The sequence below is a fragment of the Bombina bombina genome, chromosome 1 (assembly GCF_027579735.1).
Source record: "Bombina bombina isolate aBomBom1 chromosome 1, aBomBom1.pri, whole genome shotgun sequence".
Lineage (NCBI taxonomy): Eukaryota > Metazoa > Chordata > Amphibia > Anura > Bombinatoridae > Bombina > Bombina bombina.
The window spans coordinates 1,124,080,049-1,124,096,011 of NC_069499.1; the positions used below are offsets into that span (position 1 = coordinate 1,124,080,049).

At 42.0% G+C, this 15,963-nt stretch overlaps 2 protein-coding genes across 7 annotated transcripts in view; one reads left to right on the forward strand and one right to left on the reverse strand.

Annotated features, from left to right (window-relative positions):
* The window catches only part of THRA (thyroid hormone receptor alpha), a 672,980-nt gene that overhangs the window by 396,414 nt on the left and 260,603 nt on the right, over positions 1-15,963 (forward strand). The window lies entirely within an intron of this gene.
* Positions 1-15,963, reverse strand: part of SKP1 (S-phase kinase associated protein 1) — a 48,946-nt gene that overhangs the window by 27,424 nt on the left and 5,559 nt on the right. The window contains exon 2 of the mRNA XM_053698262.1: positions 3,427-3,500. Within this exon, the coding sequence (XP_053554237.1) occupies positions 3,427-3,500 (74 nt within the window). The remainder of the gene's footprint in view (positions 1-3,426; positions 3,501-15,963) is intronic.

Here is a 15,963-nt window from a genome sequence, read left to right on the forward strand (position 1 = left end):
ATCATACCTGGATTGCAGATACTGTAAAAGGAAAAATCTGCTCCTGGGAGGAAATATTAGATTGGACTAGGTTTGGTTGGATTCCAACAAATATGACTGACCCTGCAGAAAGAGGAAAAAGAACATTCCTGCAGTCTAAGCAAGTCCTGTAAGACAAAAGAGAAGAGGTGCTCTGTGCAGCAAGTTCACAAATACTATACAATTTGAGCAGTGGAGGTCAGGTACTCACAAGGAACATTGCACATCCAGTGCAATAACGAACGGCCGAAGCTTCAGAGCCGCTCGGCTGACTCTTCAAGGCTATGACAGCTGAGATCCCAAAACGAGACCCCACTTCCGATAACCGTTTCCAATGAGGGACGCCAACAGGAACGATCCTGTGTGAAATTCACCCAATGAAGTGGACCCAACCAGGCGGGTCTCACCGAGTGTAGGTGTAAAATGTAAAAAGTCCAGAGCAAGGCTTTAAAAGATACAATCCACTTTATTAAAACATATAAAAGTGTTGCTTAGCAACGCATTTCTCGGCTACGTGCCGTTTCATCAGGCTAACTATTCACTAGTCCTATTGTGATTATAGCAATTGTTATTTTATGCTGAATTGATTATTTTATATGGTATGCTTTTTAATAAATTTTATTATACATATATTAGTTTCTATCCACCCTATTAATTTAGTAGTGTATGGCTATTATCTAAGTGGCGCACCTCCTTTATAGATACCTTTATTCTGAGTAATTTTGGTATCTAGTGGTTGTTTGTAGATTCCTGTAGTCTTACTCTCTTGACGAGTGGTAGAAAAACCTTATTTCACCCGTAAAGTCAGAGGATAATTCTGCCAGACCGAGTCTAAACACGGTCCCATCCTCGAAAAGAATCGCCAGAAGCGTGGATTTGGAGGCAACACAATATTGAACCTGCAACTACAGAACTATAAAGCCTCAGTTGTACCATTAAGCCACAGGTAGGCTTCTCAGCTGCCCAAGATTTTAGCCACAATGCCCAGCGGGCTAGCACAGCAGGTCTAATAAGACAAGGCATTGCTCTAAATGAACGACAGACCTCCCGCTTCTTATCCATGGATCAGTAAATGAGCAGCACCCCCCATAGGGATCTAAATTCTCTTAACGATAGTAGAAAACCTCCCTTCTACTGAGAAGAAAGAAAGAAAGAAAGAAAGAAAGAAAGAAAGAAAGAAAGAAAGGGTCTAGAGAAACTTCCTCATAGGAAGGAACAACCTAGAAATGATAAAGTTCACAAAAACTTTCAAAGGTTGACAACGACAGATATTGATGTTGTCCAAGTAGCCAAAACCTCCTTTAACAGTACATCTGAAGACCCCTTTAGCATCAGATGAAGGAATTATACTGTCCGAATCTGAAATTTTACCCACAGAAACGACCGGCGAATTCACACCAGACTTTCTGCTCCTCATTCCGCTACACAGGTTACTCTTTCTCCTATCGGAATCTTCAAATGTCCTCTTGCGTTTTCCCTGTAGGATAGGAAAAGCAGACAAAACCACAGAGGATACCAGAGATGTAAAATCTGCAAGCAAATATACTCTTCCAAGAGTTTGAGAGGAACCGCAGGGCACTGCATGTGACGCCATAAAGGCTTGGGACGTTAAAGGAGAAAGCTGTGGCATTGCCTGACCAGCATCATCCTGAGATATGAGGCTCAAAAATTAAAAAAGTGCTCATTCAAAAAAGAGGCAGAGCAGACATATGTCCATTTTAAATGATACAAGATAGTCTTAGCAAAGAGAATACATAGGGACAACCTCTAATATGCTCTGTGAACAAAAATAATAAGCGCCATCACTTTAAAAATTTAATTCATGTGAGGCAATAATTCACTGAAGAACATAAACCTATGCCAAATAAGGCAAGAAATGCCCACCAACATTAATACATACATTAAGTGTTCCATGTACTGTGTCTTTAAAAAAAAGTCTCCAGAACTTTAGAAACCAATCATGCCCCTATCGGTTTAGAAGGAGACCATAACCCAACAGACTACACTGAGAAGCAGAAAACACCATGCTGTTAACAGACGGATAAGAGCTGGTGTCATGTGACCAGACCGGCCACAGGCTAAAAGTGTGCAAACAAAAGCAGAACGCTTCTCACTAAAAAACTAAATAAAAACTAAATAAAAACAGTCAAGGTTAAAACCGCTCCAACAAGGAGCGGAAAGCAAAAGGATATCAGTTGATCATTGAAACAAACTGCGCGTTACCAGTCAAGCTCTGTACTCACAAGCCCTAAAGGGCATGAACGATACATAAAAGGCTTTTAGGGCTAATCTGGTCTGCTGCCTTATATAAATTAAAAAAAAAAAAAATAAATAAAAAAAAAAAGCCCCCCACATAAATCTTAACCCTTTCAAATTAAAAGGGGGAAGAAGTCTCTCTCACATATTAAGTGCCTGCACCTGTCAAAATAAACACCCAACTTGGATATTATCAATTCCCAATAAATATCTGCAGATCCTTTAAAGTTCCCAATCTCCCCAAATTTAGAGAACAAAAAGGCACTTACCTGCATCTAGCTGTCTGGCAGGAGGACATCCTACATAGTGTGTGAGGATGCCACTCCTCACATGGACCTGTAGAAAAAAGAAAAAGATCAGAGTAAACCTACTCTGGCTTTCTGTACTAGGGCAGCAAATATGTTAGGAAAACACAGCAAGGCCCACCTCACAAGTTCCAAACTGCTTTAAAGACACCACTGCCCTACTGGAGAGACTCACGTTGAGTACGTCTAGACCCAATCTTGAGGAAGTTCAGAGTAAACCTACTCTGGCTTTCAAAATAAAATCTTGATAGAAGTGAAAAAAATCCAATCTTCAGGCACCAAAACTTCACCTCCTCCTTGCACCGAAGGCAAAGAGAATGACTGGGGATTGTGGGAAGGGGAGTGATATTTAACAGCTTTGCTGTGGTGCTCTTTGCCTTCTCCTGCTGGCCAGGAGTAATTGATTCCGTGAACTCACCGTATCTTGGGGGGGGGGGGGGGAACCACACACCAGAACAATTGGTCATGATTTCACAATGGAGGGCAGTAGGTTTAAAAATTTGGGTAAAAACTGCTTTACACAAAAGGGTGGTTAATTAAAAAGGAATTAACCAAAAGAGCTGGTATGAACAAGGATATTTACATCAGGATTCACAAGCCTGACACTTTGCTGTCAAAATCTGTTGCTGTGAGCTAGAAGTAAAACATTTTAGGTGCTATAGCTCCCTTGTATATTGCATGCTATAATCACAGAAGGTACAATGTGTGCAAAAGCAAGGGATACACACAGAAAAGTCATTGAGTAAAAATTGTTTATATCTAATGCAGTGTGAAAATAAGTAGGTGGCCTTTTGAATCATTTAAGAAGACACTCCAAAAAGAAATAAAAATGTACATGAATACTCACTTTCTTAAGTATAGCAGCATTTACATTTGGAAGTGGCACAGGGTCATCATCCCCTTCATCATCCATTCCAAGATCTAAAAGACAGAAGAATTTTAATGTAAAATTACTGTATGTTGTGCAATTATAGATTACCTAGATAAACGAGTATTTAAGAGACTGACAAATGGTACAAAAACCTTACAAGCTAAACAAAATATATTATTGACAATTATTTCTCTAAGAGAAATCCACAGTCCTTAGTAACATCAGTTGCTGCAGCCAAAATGTTTGTACAAACTATGTAAATTCATGGCTACATTTTTTTGGGGTAAATTAATCCCATGAAGCCGTTCGCAATGTCATGCTCTCCGGGAGGGGGGGGTTTGTAAGAGTATTTTGGGCATTTTTTTTCCATCTAGAAGATTATATTATCTTGGTTTTGTAGTTCAGTCACCAATCGCCAGCTAGCTCTCAGTAGTGCATTCCTGCTTCAAAGCCTACCTAGGATACCAGAAGAAGGAAGCAATTTAGATAAATCGAACATGCAATTTTAAATAACTTTCAATTTACTTCTGAATCGTTTAAGTTTAATTTTAACTTAATTTTGCTGTCCCTTTAATCCCATTGCTCCCCATGCAAATATATGTACACAGAATCAACCCCTTACCAAGTTTAAAGAAATAGTTTGGAGTGGGATAGATCTGCACAAGGACCTAAGTGTGAGAAGGGTGGGTCAAACGGTAAACAATGAAACCTGTTATTGTTCTAGTTAAATAAAACTGAACATAAAGGGACAGTAAACCTAAAAAATAAAGTTGTTAGATATAATCTTCACAAGTAATATAGCATGTTTTAAACTTTAATTGCCATAGTATTAGATTTAAAAGTAATAGACATGCGTAATAAAATTACGCTCACTTTTATAACTGCCCATCATGGATTCAGCTACGGCAACCGCTCTATACAACGAGTTACAAAACTTAGCTGGAACTAAATTTTTAGGTTGCGCATGAGCTCTTATCCTCAACTCGCCATAAATTTCAGCGATCTCTTCTCAACTTTGACTGCATGTTACAAATATGGCTAAGTCCAAAAGAATTGTCTAAACGTAACACTCAACAAACCCCTAGCCAGTTCAAGTATTTCAAGTGTTCTAGCTCAAGCACACCTAGTGCAACTAATGAAGCCGTTGATTGCATCAGGTGTGCTTGAGACAACACCTGTTTTGCATATTTGTGTTGTGAGGGATTCTATTCAGGAGGTTGAATAATTGAGACAGCAGAATTCATTAAAAGTTACATTTTCAGTTGAATTTGGGGACATCACATGAAGCATTCATTGTGTTGAGTTATTTCAATTGCTTTTGTTTGATTTGTTCAAGGCAAACAGCTGAAATTCTGTACATTGACAATCAAATTTGCAATGGGGGTTGAATCATTTTGATTACAACTGTAGAGAACAGATGTAAGTAAGACCATAAAATGAAGCAGCATGGACAGGATGAGGAACAAACAGTTGCTCATGCCTGTGTCTACATTTAACTATGCACACACTATACCCATCCATCTAGAAAGTATGGCACTTTTGCAAATACACAGCTAAGATTAAAAGCAAAAATGGAAGAGTTAGTTACTGCATCTGTCCAAAAGGGTCAAGCCCACAAACCATTGCATTTTTGCTTTTAATCTTAGCTGTATGCTTGCAAGAGAGTGCCAGACTCTGTGTGTGGTGTATATTAGTTTTTGTAATTTTCCCTATGGACTTTGCACCCAGGCTTGTCTGAGGTTAACTGCCTGGATCTCTGAAGGCTGTGCGTGCTAGTGTGCTCCCAGGGCTATGTATTTTGCAGGGTCATAGGATGTGTACCTGGTCCAGTTTGAGAATGCAGTCCATTCACGTGAGAGATGTAGAAATATAAGAGCCCTATACACACACACACAGTGTAATGCATCATCATCATACCTGTTTGAGCAAATGAGGTTTATAATATTTTCCTACTACCAGAGATGGTCAGGGAAGATTTGATTTAAATCTCTTGTCAGTAAGACCGATTTAAATAATTATTTAATTTTTAGAAAAACTTTTCCGATTTTCCAGTTACATCAGACCATTACTACTTTGGTTATATATCAGATTTGCATAGATAAATCATTGAAATTAACGCAATTATTGGGAGGTGAATAATCTCCAGTTTAACCCCTTAAGGACAAGGCAATTTTTCAATTTCTTTCCCTTAAAAGGACCAGCGCTGTTTTTACATTTCTGCGGTGTTTATGTTTAGCTGTAATTTTCCTCTTACTCATTTACTGTACCCACACATTATATACCGTTTGTCTCGCCATTAAATGGACTTTCTAAAGATACCATTATTTTCATCATATTTTCTAATTTACCATAAATAAAAGAATAAAAAAAAATAACCCCCCCCCCCACACACTTTTTCTAACTGACCCCCAAAATCTATTACACATCTACAACCACAAAAAAACAGAAATTTATGCTTACCTGATAAATTTGTTTCTTTGACACGGTGAGTCCACAGATAATCATCATCATCATCATCAATTACTGTTGGGAATATTACTCCCGGCCAGCAGGAGGCGGCAAAGAGCACCACAGCAAAGCTGTTAAATATCACTCCCCTACCCACTACCCACAATCCCCCAGTCATTCGAGAAAGGAGGTAACAAGGTGCAGAGGTTTATATAAAAAGAAACTGAATACAAGGCGGGCTGTGGACTCACCGTGTCAAGAAATAAATAAATCAGGTAAGCATAAATTTTGTTTTCTTTCTAATGATACGGCAAGTCCACGGATCATCAATTACTGTTGGGAACCAATACCCAAGCCAGAGGACACAGATAAGGGAGAGACAAGACAGGAACCTAAACAGAAGGCACCACTGCTTGAACCTTTCTCCCAAAAGAAGCCTCAGCCGAGGCAAAAGTATCGAATTTATAGAATTTGGAAAAAGTGTGCAAAGATGACCAAGTTGCAGCCTTGCAAATCTGTTTCACAGAAGCTTCATTTTTGAAGGCCCAGGAAGAAGAAACAGTCCTTGTGGAATGAGCTGCAATTTTCTCAGGAGGTTGCTGTCCAGAAGTCTCATATGCCAAGCGAATAACGCTCTTCAGCCAAAGGGAAAGTGAAGTAGCCGTAGCTTTCGGACCCTTGCGTTGACCAGAAAAGCAAACAATGCAGAAGATTGATGAAAGTCCTTAGCTGCCTGCAAATAAAATTTTAGCGCTTGCACAACATCCAGATTATGCAACAAGCGTTCTTTGTGAGAAGAAGAATTAGGACACAAAGAAGGTACAACGATTTCCTGATTAATATTCTTTGGGCAGGAAACTTAACTTAGTACGCAGAACGACCTCATCAGAGTGAAATATAAGGTAAGGGGAATCACACTGTAAAGCAGAGAGTACAGAAACTCTCCGAGCAGAGGAAATAACGAGAAACAAAAACTTTCCAAGATAACATCTTAATATCTAAAGAATGCATAGGCTCAAACGGAGCCTGTTGTAAAACTTTAAGAACAAGGTTAAGACTCCATGGAGGAGTAACAGGTTTAAACACAGGCCAAATTCTAACCAAGGCCTGACAAAACAATTGCATGTCTGGCACATCCTCCAAGCGCTTATGTAACAAAATAGACAATGCTGAAATCTGACCCTTTAGAGTACTTGCCGACAAACCCTTCTCCAGACCCTCCTGAAGAAAGGACAAAATCCTAGGAATCCTTACTCCACTCTAAGAGTATCCTTTGGATTCACACCAATACAAGTATTTACGCCAGCTCTTATGGTAAATCCTACGAGTCACAGGCTTACGAGCCTGAATCAAAGTCTCAATGACCGACTCTGAAAATCCACGCTTAGATAAAACTAAGCGTTCAATCTCCAAGCAGTCAGCTTCATCAGAGAAACAAGATTTGGATGAAGGAAGGGACCCTGAAGTAGAAGGTCCATCCTCAGAGGCAGTCTCCAAGGTTGAAAGGATGACATTTCCACTAGATATTGGATGTTGAGTGTGGTATAACCCAGCAAAAACCACACCCTTAGGGGGCGCCTCCAAACACAAATGACAAAAAAAAAAAATAGTGTGAAAGGAAAAAGAGAAAATGGATATACAACTCTATAAGCACTATATCTACCAAACAATGTCCATAGGAGATATGTGGAAAAGTAGTTCCAATGTACAATAGTCCAAAAAAAGTGTATGTAGGATGGTCTTCCTATGATGTTAGATAACTGAAAAAAAGAAAAAAAACAGAGGCGCCGACATGGCCTAGTAATGCAAAGATAAGTGGCTCCAATAAACACAAATCCAGATGTATACTCACAAGAGCAGCGCACCCTGTGGTGCTATTGATGCAGGCCGGAGCCTCGCAGTGGTCCAGCTCACTGTGGGATTGAAGTGAATACCCAGAAGATGTCCCTGAGGGGATTGATAGTAGATATCCTATGTGGACACAAAAGTATATGCACATAGCCCAGTATTGTTAAGACAGAGAGACAAGTAAGTAAAGAACAAACTTACAAGATCCAATGCACCTCCAGGTGCATTAACAGCAGGCTTGGACCTAAAAGTCGCCCAGCAGACTGGAAAACTCCCAGCAGGTCCTGGTCTTCCTCAGGTGGCTAATAGCAGCACAGCCCAATTATGTACTCACAAAAAATACACCAAAGGGCAAGCAAGTGTATTAAAATGTATAAAACTAATAAAAAGCTACGCGTTTCTCAGCTAAGAGCCGTTTCCTCAGGCTAAAAAATATATTTCATAATGAAAATACACTTGCTATTTAACAGGATATGCATAATGAGAACACAATCTGATAGGTGCAACAATTAATTAGTCACAACTGTGTATAATTAGTTGGTATGGTAACCTTTGTAAACAATCCATTCACTGCAGTCTTCAAAAACATAAGCAGACAAAAGTTTTCCCATTTAAATGCACATAATTATTCAGAGATGACATAAATAAATAACATTTGGTAGTTATTTATTTGGTGTTAATACACTTGCTTGCCCTTTGGTGTATTTTTTGTGAGTACATAATTGGGCTGTGCTGCTATTAGCCACCTGAGGAAGACCAGGACCTGCTGGGAGATTTCCAGTCTGCTGGGCGACTGTTAGGTCCCAGCCTACTGTTAATGCACCTGGAGGTGCATTGGATCTTGTAAGTTTATTCTTTACTTGTCTCTCTGTCTTAACAATACTGGGCTATGTACATATACTTGTGTGTCCACATAGGATATCTTCTGGGTATCCACTTCAATCCCACAGTAAGCTGGACCACTGCGAGGCTCCGGCCTGCATCAATAGCACCACAGGGTGCGCTGCTCTTGTGAGTGTACATCTGGATTTGTTTTTATTGGAGCCACTTATCTTTGCATTACTAGGCCATGTCGGCGCCTCTGTTTTTTCTTTTTTCAGTGACATTTCCACTAGGTCTGCATATCAAATCCTGCGAGGCCACGCCGGGGTTATGAGAATTACAGACGACCTCTCCTGCTTGATTTGAGCAATGACCCTTGGAAGGAGAGCGAACGGAGGAAACAGGTATGCTAGACTGAAGTTCCAAGGAACTGCTAGAGCATCAATCAGAAATGCCTGCGGAACTCTTGACCTCGAGCCGTATCTCGGACGTTTGGCATTCTGACAAGAAGCCATGAGATCCAACTCCGGCTGCCCCCACGAGGGTCAGGCTGGAAAACACATCCGAATGAAGTTCCCACTCCCCGGGATGAAAAGTCTGTCTGCTCAGAAAATCTGCTTCCCAATTGTCCACTCCTGGGATGTGGATCACAGAAAGACAGCAGTTGTGGCTCTCCGCCCACTGAATAATTCAGGCCACCTCTGTCATGGCCAAGTTCCCCCATGGTGGTTGATGTAGGTCAGAGGTTATGTTGTCCGACTGGAATCTGATAAACCGGGCTAAGGCTAACCGAGGCCAGGCCAGAAGAGCATTGAAGATACCTCTCAGCTCCAAGATGTTTATGGGCAGGACTTACTCCTGCGTCCATAAGCCCTGAGCCTTCAGCGAGCACCATACTGCTCCCAAACCTAGAAGGCTGGCATCCGTGGTCACACTCACCCAGGAGGGTCTGCGGGAGAGATGATCGAGCGAGCAAAAGAGAGTCTATTGACGCCTGATCTAGATCTACACGCGGAGACAGGTCCGTATAGTCCCCGTTTCATTGTCTGAGCATGCATAACTGCAGAGGTCTGAGATAGAACCGAGCAAACGAAATGATGTACATGGAAGCCAACACCAGACCGATTACCTCCATACACTGAAGGCCATGGAGAGGACTGAAGGGCAAGACAAGAGTCGAAAATCTTTTTTCTGACCTCTGTCAGAAAAATCTTCATTAACAGGGAGTCTATTATCGTAGCTGGAACCAGAACTTTTTTCCGATTCACCTTCCATCCGTGGGATTGAAGAAAAGATCTCCGTATGAGATTCTGCTCGTTGAAAAGAAGGCGCCTGAACCAGAATGTCATCCAGCTAAGAGAGCCCCCAGAACCTTTGAAAAAATTCTGGGAGCTGTGGCAAGGCCGAATGGAAGGGCCACAAACTGGAAAAGATTGTCCAAAAAGGCGAATCTCAGAAACTTGTGATGGTCCCTGTGAACGGGAACATGAATGTATGCATCCTTTAGGTCTATGGTTGTCATGAACTAACCCTCTTGTACCAAGGGAAGAATGGAGCGTATAGTCTCCATCTTGAAGGATGACACTCTGAGAAACTTGTTTAAACATTGTAGATCTAGGATTGGTCAAAAAGTTCCCTCCTTTTTGGAGACTATGAACAGATTTGAGTAAAATCCCAGACCCCTTTCCTGAAAGGGAACTGGAATTATTACCCCCAGGGCCACAAGGCCCTTGACACAATGTAAGAACGCCTCTTTATCTGGTCTACAGATAATCTAGAAAGGAGAAACCTGCCTCTGGGAAGAAAAGATTTGAAGTCTATTTTGTAGCCCTGGGAGACAATGTCCACCGCCCAGGGATCCGGTACATCTCTTATCCAAGCCCGGGGGGGGGGGGGGGGGGGGGGCAACCCTTCATTCTGACTTGGAATCAGCTGAAAGCTTTTTAGATTGCTTTCCCTTATTCCAGGACTGGTTGGGCTTCCAGGAATCTTGCTTGGAGGAAGGGGAGAAAAAGACTTGCCTTTAAAGTTACAAAAATTACTTTGACGTCCCTTTTGCTTATTCTTTTTATCTTCAGGAAGAAAAGAACCCTTCCCTCCAGTAATATCAGAGATCATTTCCGCCAAACCAGGGCCAAACAAGGACTTACCCTTGTAAGGAATAGCAATGAGCTTAGATTTAGATGAAACATACACAGACCAGGACTTCAACCACAAGGCCCTGCGGCTAGGACCGCAAAACCAGAAATTTTAGCTCCCAGTTAAATAACCTGTAAGGAAGCATCTGTAATGAAGCAATTGGCTAACTTGAGAGCCTTAATCCTGTCCTGGATCTCATCAAGAGGGGTATCCATCTTTAGAGATTCAGACAAAGCACCAAACCAGTAAGCCGCAGCGCTGGTAAACAGTGGTGATATACACCGCAGGTTGCCATTGTAGACCCTGGTGGACAAACATCTTTTTTTAGTAAAGCCTCCAATTTTTTTATCCATTGGATCTTCAAAAAGAAAAACTATCCTCTATGGGAATAGTAGTCCAAAGTGGAGATCGCACCTTCTACCTTAGGAACCGTCTGCCACGACTCCTTAATACAGAGCTTTCCAAACTTTTCATGTTGGTTACACACTTTTTAGACCTACATCATTTTGCGACACAGTAATTCAGTTGTACTAGCAAACAGGGGGTTAAACTAACTTGTTTTAAGAGATACAGACACATACATCAATTATATAATAGCGAAATGTATTTACAAGTAACAGTATGTGTGTGCAAGAATTAAAAAAAAGTTTAACACCACCAATAGCTACTTATTATTTTAATGGGATGTATGAGGTTGATGGGATGAACACAATTCATCATCAAGCATTTTTAAGCTTCCCCTTCCTATCCATATATCAAGAGCAGGAGCAGCAATGCACTACTGGGAAATAGTTGCAAAAAAAACCCCACTGACTTCAGCTCAGCGATTAAGATGCCACCCTCAGAGCTTGGTGAGTCCGATTGACTACTGCCCACACTGCAAACACACTGCTGTCCCACTCACTGACTACACGTGCAGTCACGAGCCAATTAAGGAGACTACACATGCAGTCAGGAGCCAATCTGCCGCCAAAGCCGCCAATGACAATAGTTTCAGTTCCCACTGAGCTGTGCCAATAGGTTAAGATGATCTGTGACCCCCTACGTATCAATCACGTGTCAACCATGTGATATGCGTAGCAGACAGGCGGAAAGTCAGAAACCAAAAAAAAAAAATTAAAAAAAATTAAATTTAAAAAAAATTAGTGCTGAAGCAGGGACACACCTACACACTGCTGCCGACACACTAGTGTGTCCCGACACACAGTTTGGAAAGCACTGCCTTAATAGAATCCGCTATACAAAACATCTTCTTAAAAATAGGAGATGGAGAAAAGGGAATACCAGGTCTTTCCCATTCTCGAGCAATAATCTCTGCAGCACGGTCAGGAACCGGAAAAACCTCCACCGCGGAGGGAGCATCAAAGTATTTGTTCAATTTACTAGACTTTTTAGGATTGACTACAATGGTTGTGTCGGCATCATCCAAAGTAGCCAAAACCTCCTTAAGTAATAAGCAAAGGTGTTCTAGCTTAAATCTGAAGGATACCACTTCAGAATCAGAAAAAGGAAATTACACTGTCTGAGATTTCCCACTCAGATGCTACCGACATGTCTTCTTCCTCAGGATTATGGGAAGAGACACACTGGATAGCCAGAAATTGATCAGAAACCTTACTAACCGTTTCCTAACATGGGGAAAAGCTGACAAGGCCTCAGATACCACAAGGGATACCTGGGAAGCAATGTCTTGTAGAGAAAATCCTACAATATTGCAAGAGGAAACACAAGGCACTGTATGTGGAGACTGAAAAAGTTGGGACGCTTGAGGAGAAAGCCGCGGCAGATCTGCAACAGGAGACACCTGAACAGCATTTGCCTGGGATAATGGTGGCTCATGGTCAAATATTTTCTCTCTAAAACAAAGTTCTCTCAATGCACGAGGAACAAAAAGGAACTGGGGGTTCCACCCAAGCATAAAAAAAAAACAAAAAAAAACTGACAAGCAGCAACTTCACCTGGGATAACGGTTTGAAAAGCCTCTTGATCCATCTTATGTAATAAGGATAGTGTAAAAATTCTTTATTTGAAAATAAAATGTGTACTGCGTCTTTAAATAGAAATGTGCGAGCGCAACAAACCAAATAGACCTCAGACTACCTATGCACCTCAGTAGCTTTACTGAGGTGCCTACCTGTCCTGCAGCTCATTTTCAAATACAGAGCGGTTACAGAGCCCTAAATGCCGAAAAAAACAGCTTACAACAGTAATCTCCATGACCAAAAGTTAAAGTATAAAAACTACTATAACACACTGAGCCACCATAAATCACCTCACAGTCTCAAAGCCCCAACGAAACCCCAAACATGAAGGTTTAATAAAGTCCCATATTAAATAAGACAGCTTTTAGCTGTAACAAGTGCCAGCAATCTCCTTGCAAAAGAAAAAGAGAATTTATGCTTACCTGATAAATTACTTTCTCCAACGGTGTGTCCGGTCCACGGCGTCAGCCTTACTTGTGGGAATATCTCTTCCCCAACAGGAAATGGCAAAGAGTCCCAGCAAAAGCTGGCCATATAGTCCCTCCTAGGCTCCGCCCACCCCAGTCATTCGACCGACGGACAGGAGGAAAAAATAGGAGAAACTATAGGGTGCCGTGGTGACTGTAGTTAGAGAAAGTAATTCATCAAACCTGATTAAAAAACCAGGGCGGGCCGTGGACCGGACACACCGTTGGAGAAAGTAATTTATCAGGTAAGCATAAATTCTGTTTTCTCCAACATTGGTGTGTCCGGTCCATGGCGTCATCCTTACTTGTGGGAACCAATACCAAAGCTTTAGGACACGGATGAAGGGAGGGAGCAAATCAGGTTACCTAAACAGAAGGCACCACGGCTTGCAAAACCTTTCTCCCAAAAATAGCCTCCAAAGAAGCAAAAAGTATCAAATTTGTAAAATTTGGCAAAAGTGTGCAGTGAAGACCAAGTCGCTGCCATACATATCTGATCAACAGAAGCCTCGTTCTTGAAGGCCCATGTGGAAGCCACAGCCCTAGTAGAGTGAGCTGTGATTCTTTCAGGAGGCTGCCGTCCGGCAGTCTCGTAAGCCAATCGGATGATGCTTTTAAGCCAAAAGGAAAGAGAGGTAGAAGTCTCTTTTTGACCTCTCCTTTTACCAGAATAGACGACAGAGAAGATGTTTGTCTGAACTCTTTAGTAGCTTCTAAATAGAATTTTAGAGCACGGACTACATCTAAAGTGTGTAGCAAACGTTCTGTCTTTGAAACTGGATTCGGACACAAAGAAGGTACAACTATCTCCTGGTTAATATTTTTGTTGGAAAAAACCTTTGGAAGAAAACCAGGCTTAGTACGCAAAACAACCTTATCTGAATGGAACACCAGACAGGGCGGAGAACACTGCAGAGCAGATAACTCAGAAACTCTTCTAGCAGAAGAAATAGCAACCAAAAACAAAACTTTCCAAGATAACAACTTAATATCTATGGAATGTAAAGGTTCAAACGGAACCCCTTGGAGAACTGAAAGAACTAAATTTAAACTCCAGGGAGGAGTCAAAGGTCTGTAAACAGGCTTGATCCTAACCAGAGCCTGAACAAATGCTTGAACATATGGCACAGCTGCCAGTCGTTTGTGTAGTAAGACAGATAAAGCAGAAATCTGTCCCTTTAGAGAACTCGCAGAAAATCCTTTATCCAAACCTTCTTGTAGAAAGGAAAGGATCTTAGGAATTTTGATCTTATTCCATGGGAATCCCTTGGATTCACACCAGCAGATATATCTTTTCCATATTTTATGGTAAATTTTTCTAGTTACCGGTTTTCTGGCTTGAACCAGAGTATCTATCACAGAATCAGCTGGAGGGAGACCAGATTTGGATGTTCGAATGGACCCTGTACAAGAAGGTCCTGTCTCAAAAAGGTAGCTTCCATGGTGGAACCGATGACATATTCACCAGGTCTGCATACCAAGTCCTGCGTGGCCACGCAGGAGCTATCAAGATCACCGAGGCCCTCTCCTGCTTGATCCTGGCTACCAGCCTGGGAATGAGAGGAAACAGTGGAAACACATAAGCTAGGTTGAAGGTCCAAGGCGCTACTAGTGCATCCAATAGAGTCGCCTTGGGATCCCTGGATCTGGACCCGTAGCAAGGAACCTTGAAGTTCTGACGACACGCCATCAGATCCATGTCTGGAATGCCCCATAATTGAGTTAATTGGGTAAAGATCTCCGGATGGAGTTCCCACTCCCCCGGATGGAATGTCTGACGACTCAGATAATCCGCCTCCCAGTTTTCCACTCCTGGGATGTGGATCGCAGATAGGTGGCAGGAGTGATCCTCTGCCCATTCTATTATCTTGGTCACTTCTCTCATCGCCAGGGAACTCCTTGTTCCCCCCTGATGATTGATATAAGCAACAGTCGTCATGTTGTCTGATTGGAATCTTATAAATCTGGCCTTTGCTAGTTGAGGCCAAGCCCTGAGAGCATTGAATATCGCTCTCAGTTCCAGAATGTTTATCGGGAGAAGAGACTCTTCCCGAGACCATAGTCCCTGAGCTTTCAGGGATTCCCAGACCGCGCCCCAGCCCGCTAGACTGGCGTCGGTCGTGACGATGATCCACTCTGGTCTGCGGAAGCTCATTCCCTGGAACAGGTGGTCCAGGGTTAGCCACCAACGGAGTGAGTCTCTGGTCTTCTGATCTACTTGAATCACTGGAGACAAGTCTGTATAGTCCCCATTCCACTGTTTCAGAATGCACAGTTGTAATGGTCTTAGATGAATTTGCGCAAAAGGAACTATGTCCATTGCTGCAACCATCAACCCTACTATTTCCATGCACTGAGCTACGGAAGGACGAGGAATAGAATGAAGAACTTGACAAGCGTTTAGAAGTTTTGACTTTCTGACTTCTGTCAGGAAAATCCTCATTTCTAAAGAATCTATTACTGTTCCCAAGAAAGGAACTCTTGTCGACGGAGACAGTGAACTTTTTTCTATGTTCACCTTCCATCCGTGAGATCTGAGAAAGGCCAGAACGATGTCTGTGTGAGCCTTTGCAAGAGACGACGCTTGTATCAGAATGTCGTCCAAGTAAGGTACTACTGCAATGCCCCTTGGTCTTAGAACCGCTAGAAGGGACCCGAGTACCTTTGTGAAAATCCTTGGAGCAGTGGCTAACCCGAATGGGAGGGCCACAAACTGGTAATGTTTGTCCAGAAAGGCGAACCTTAGGAACTGATGATGATCCTTGTGGATAGGAATATGTAGATATGCATCCTTTAGGTCCACGGTA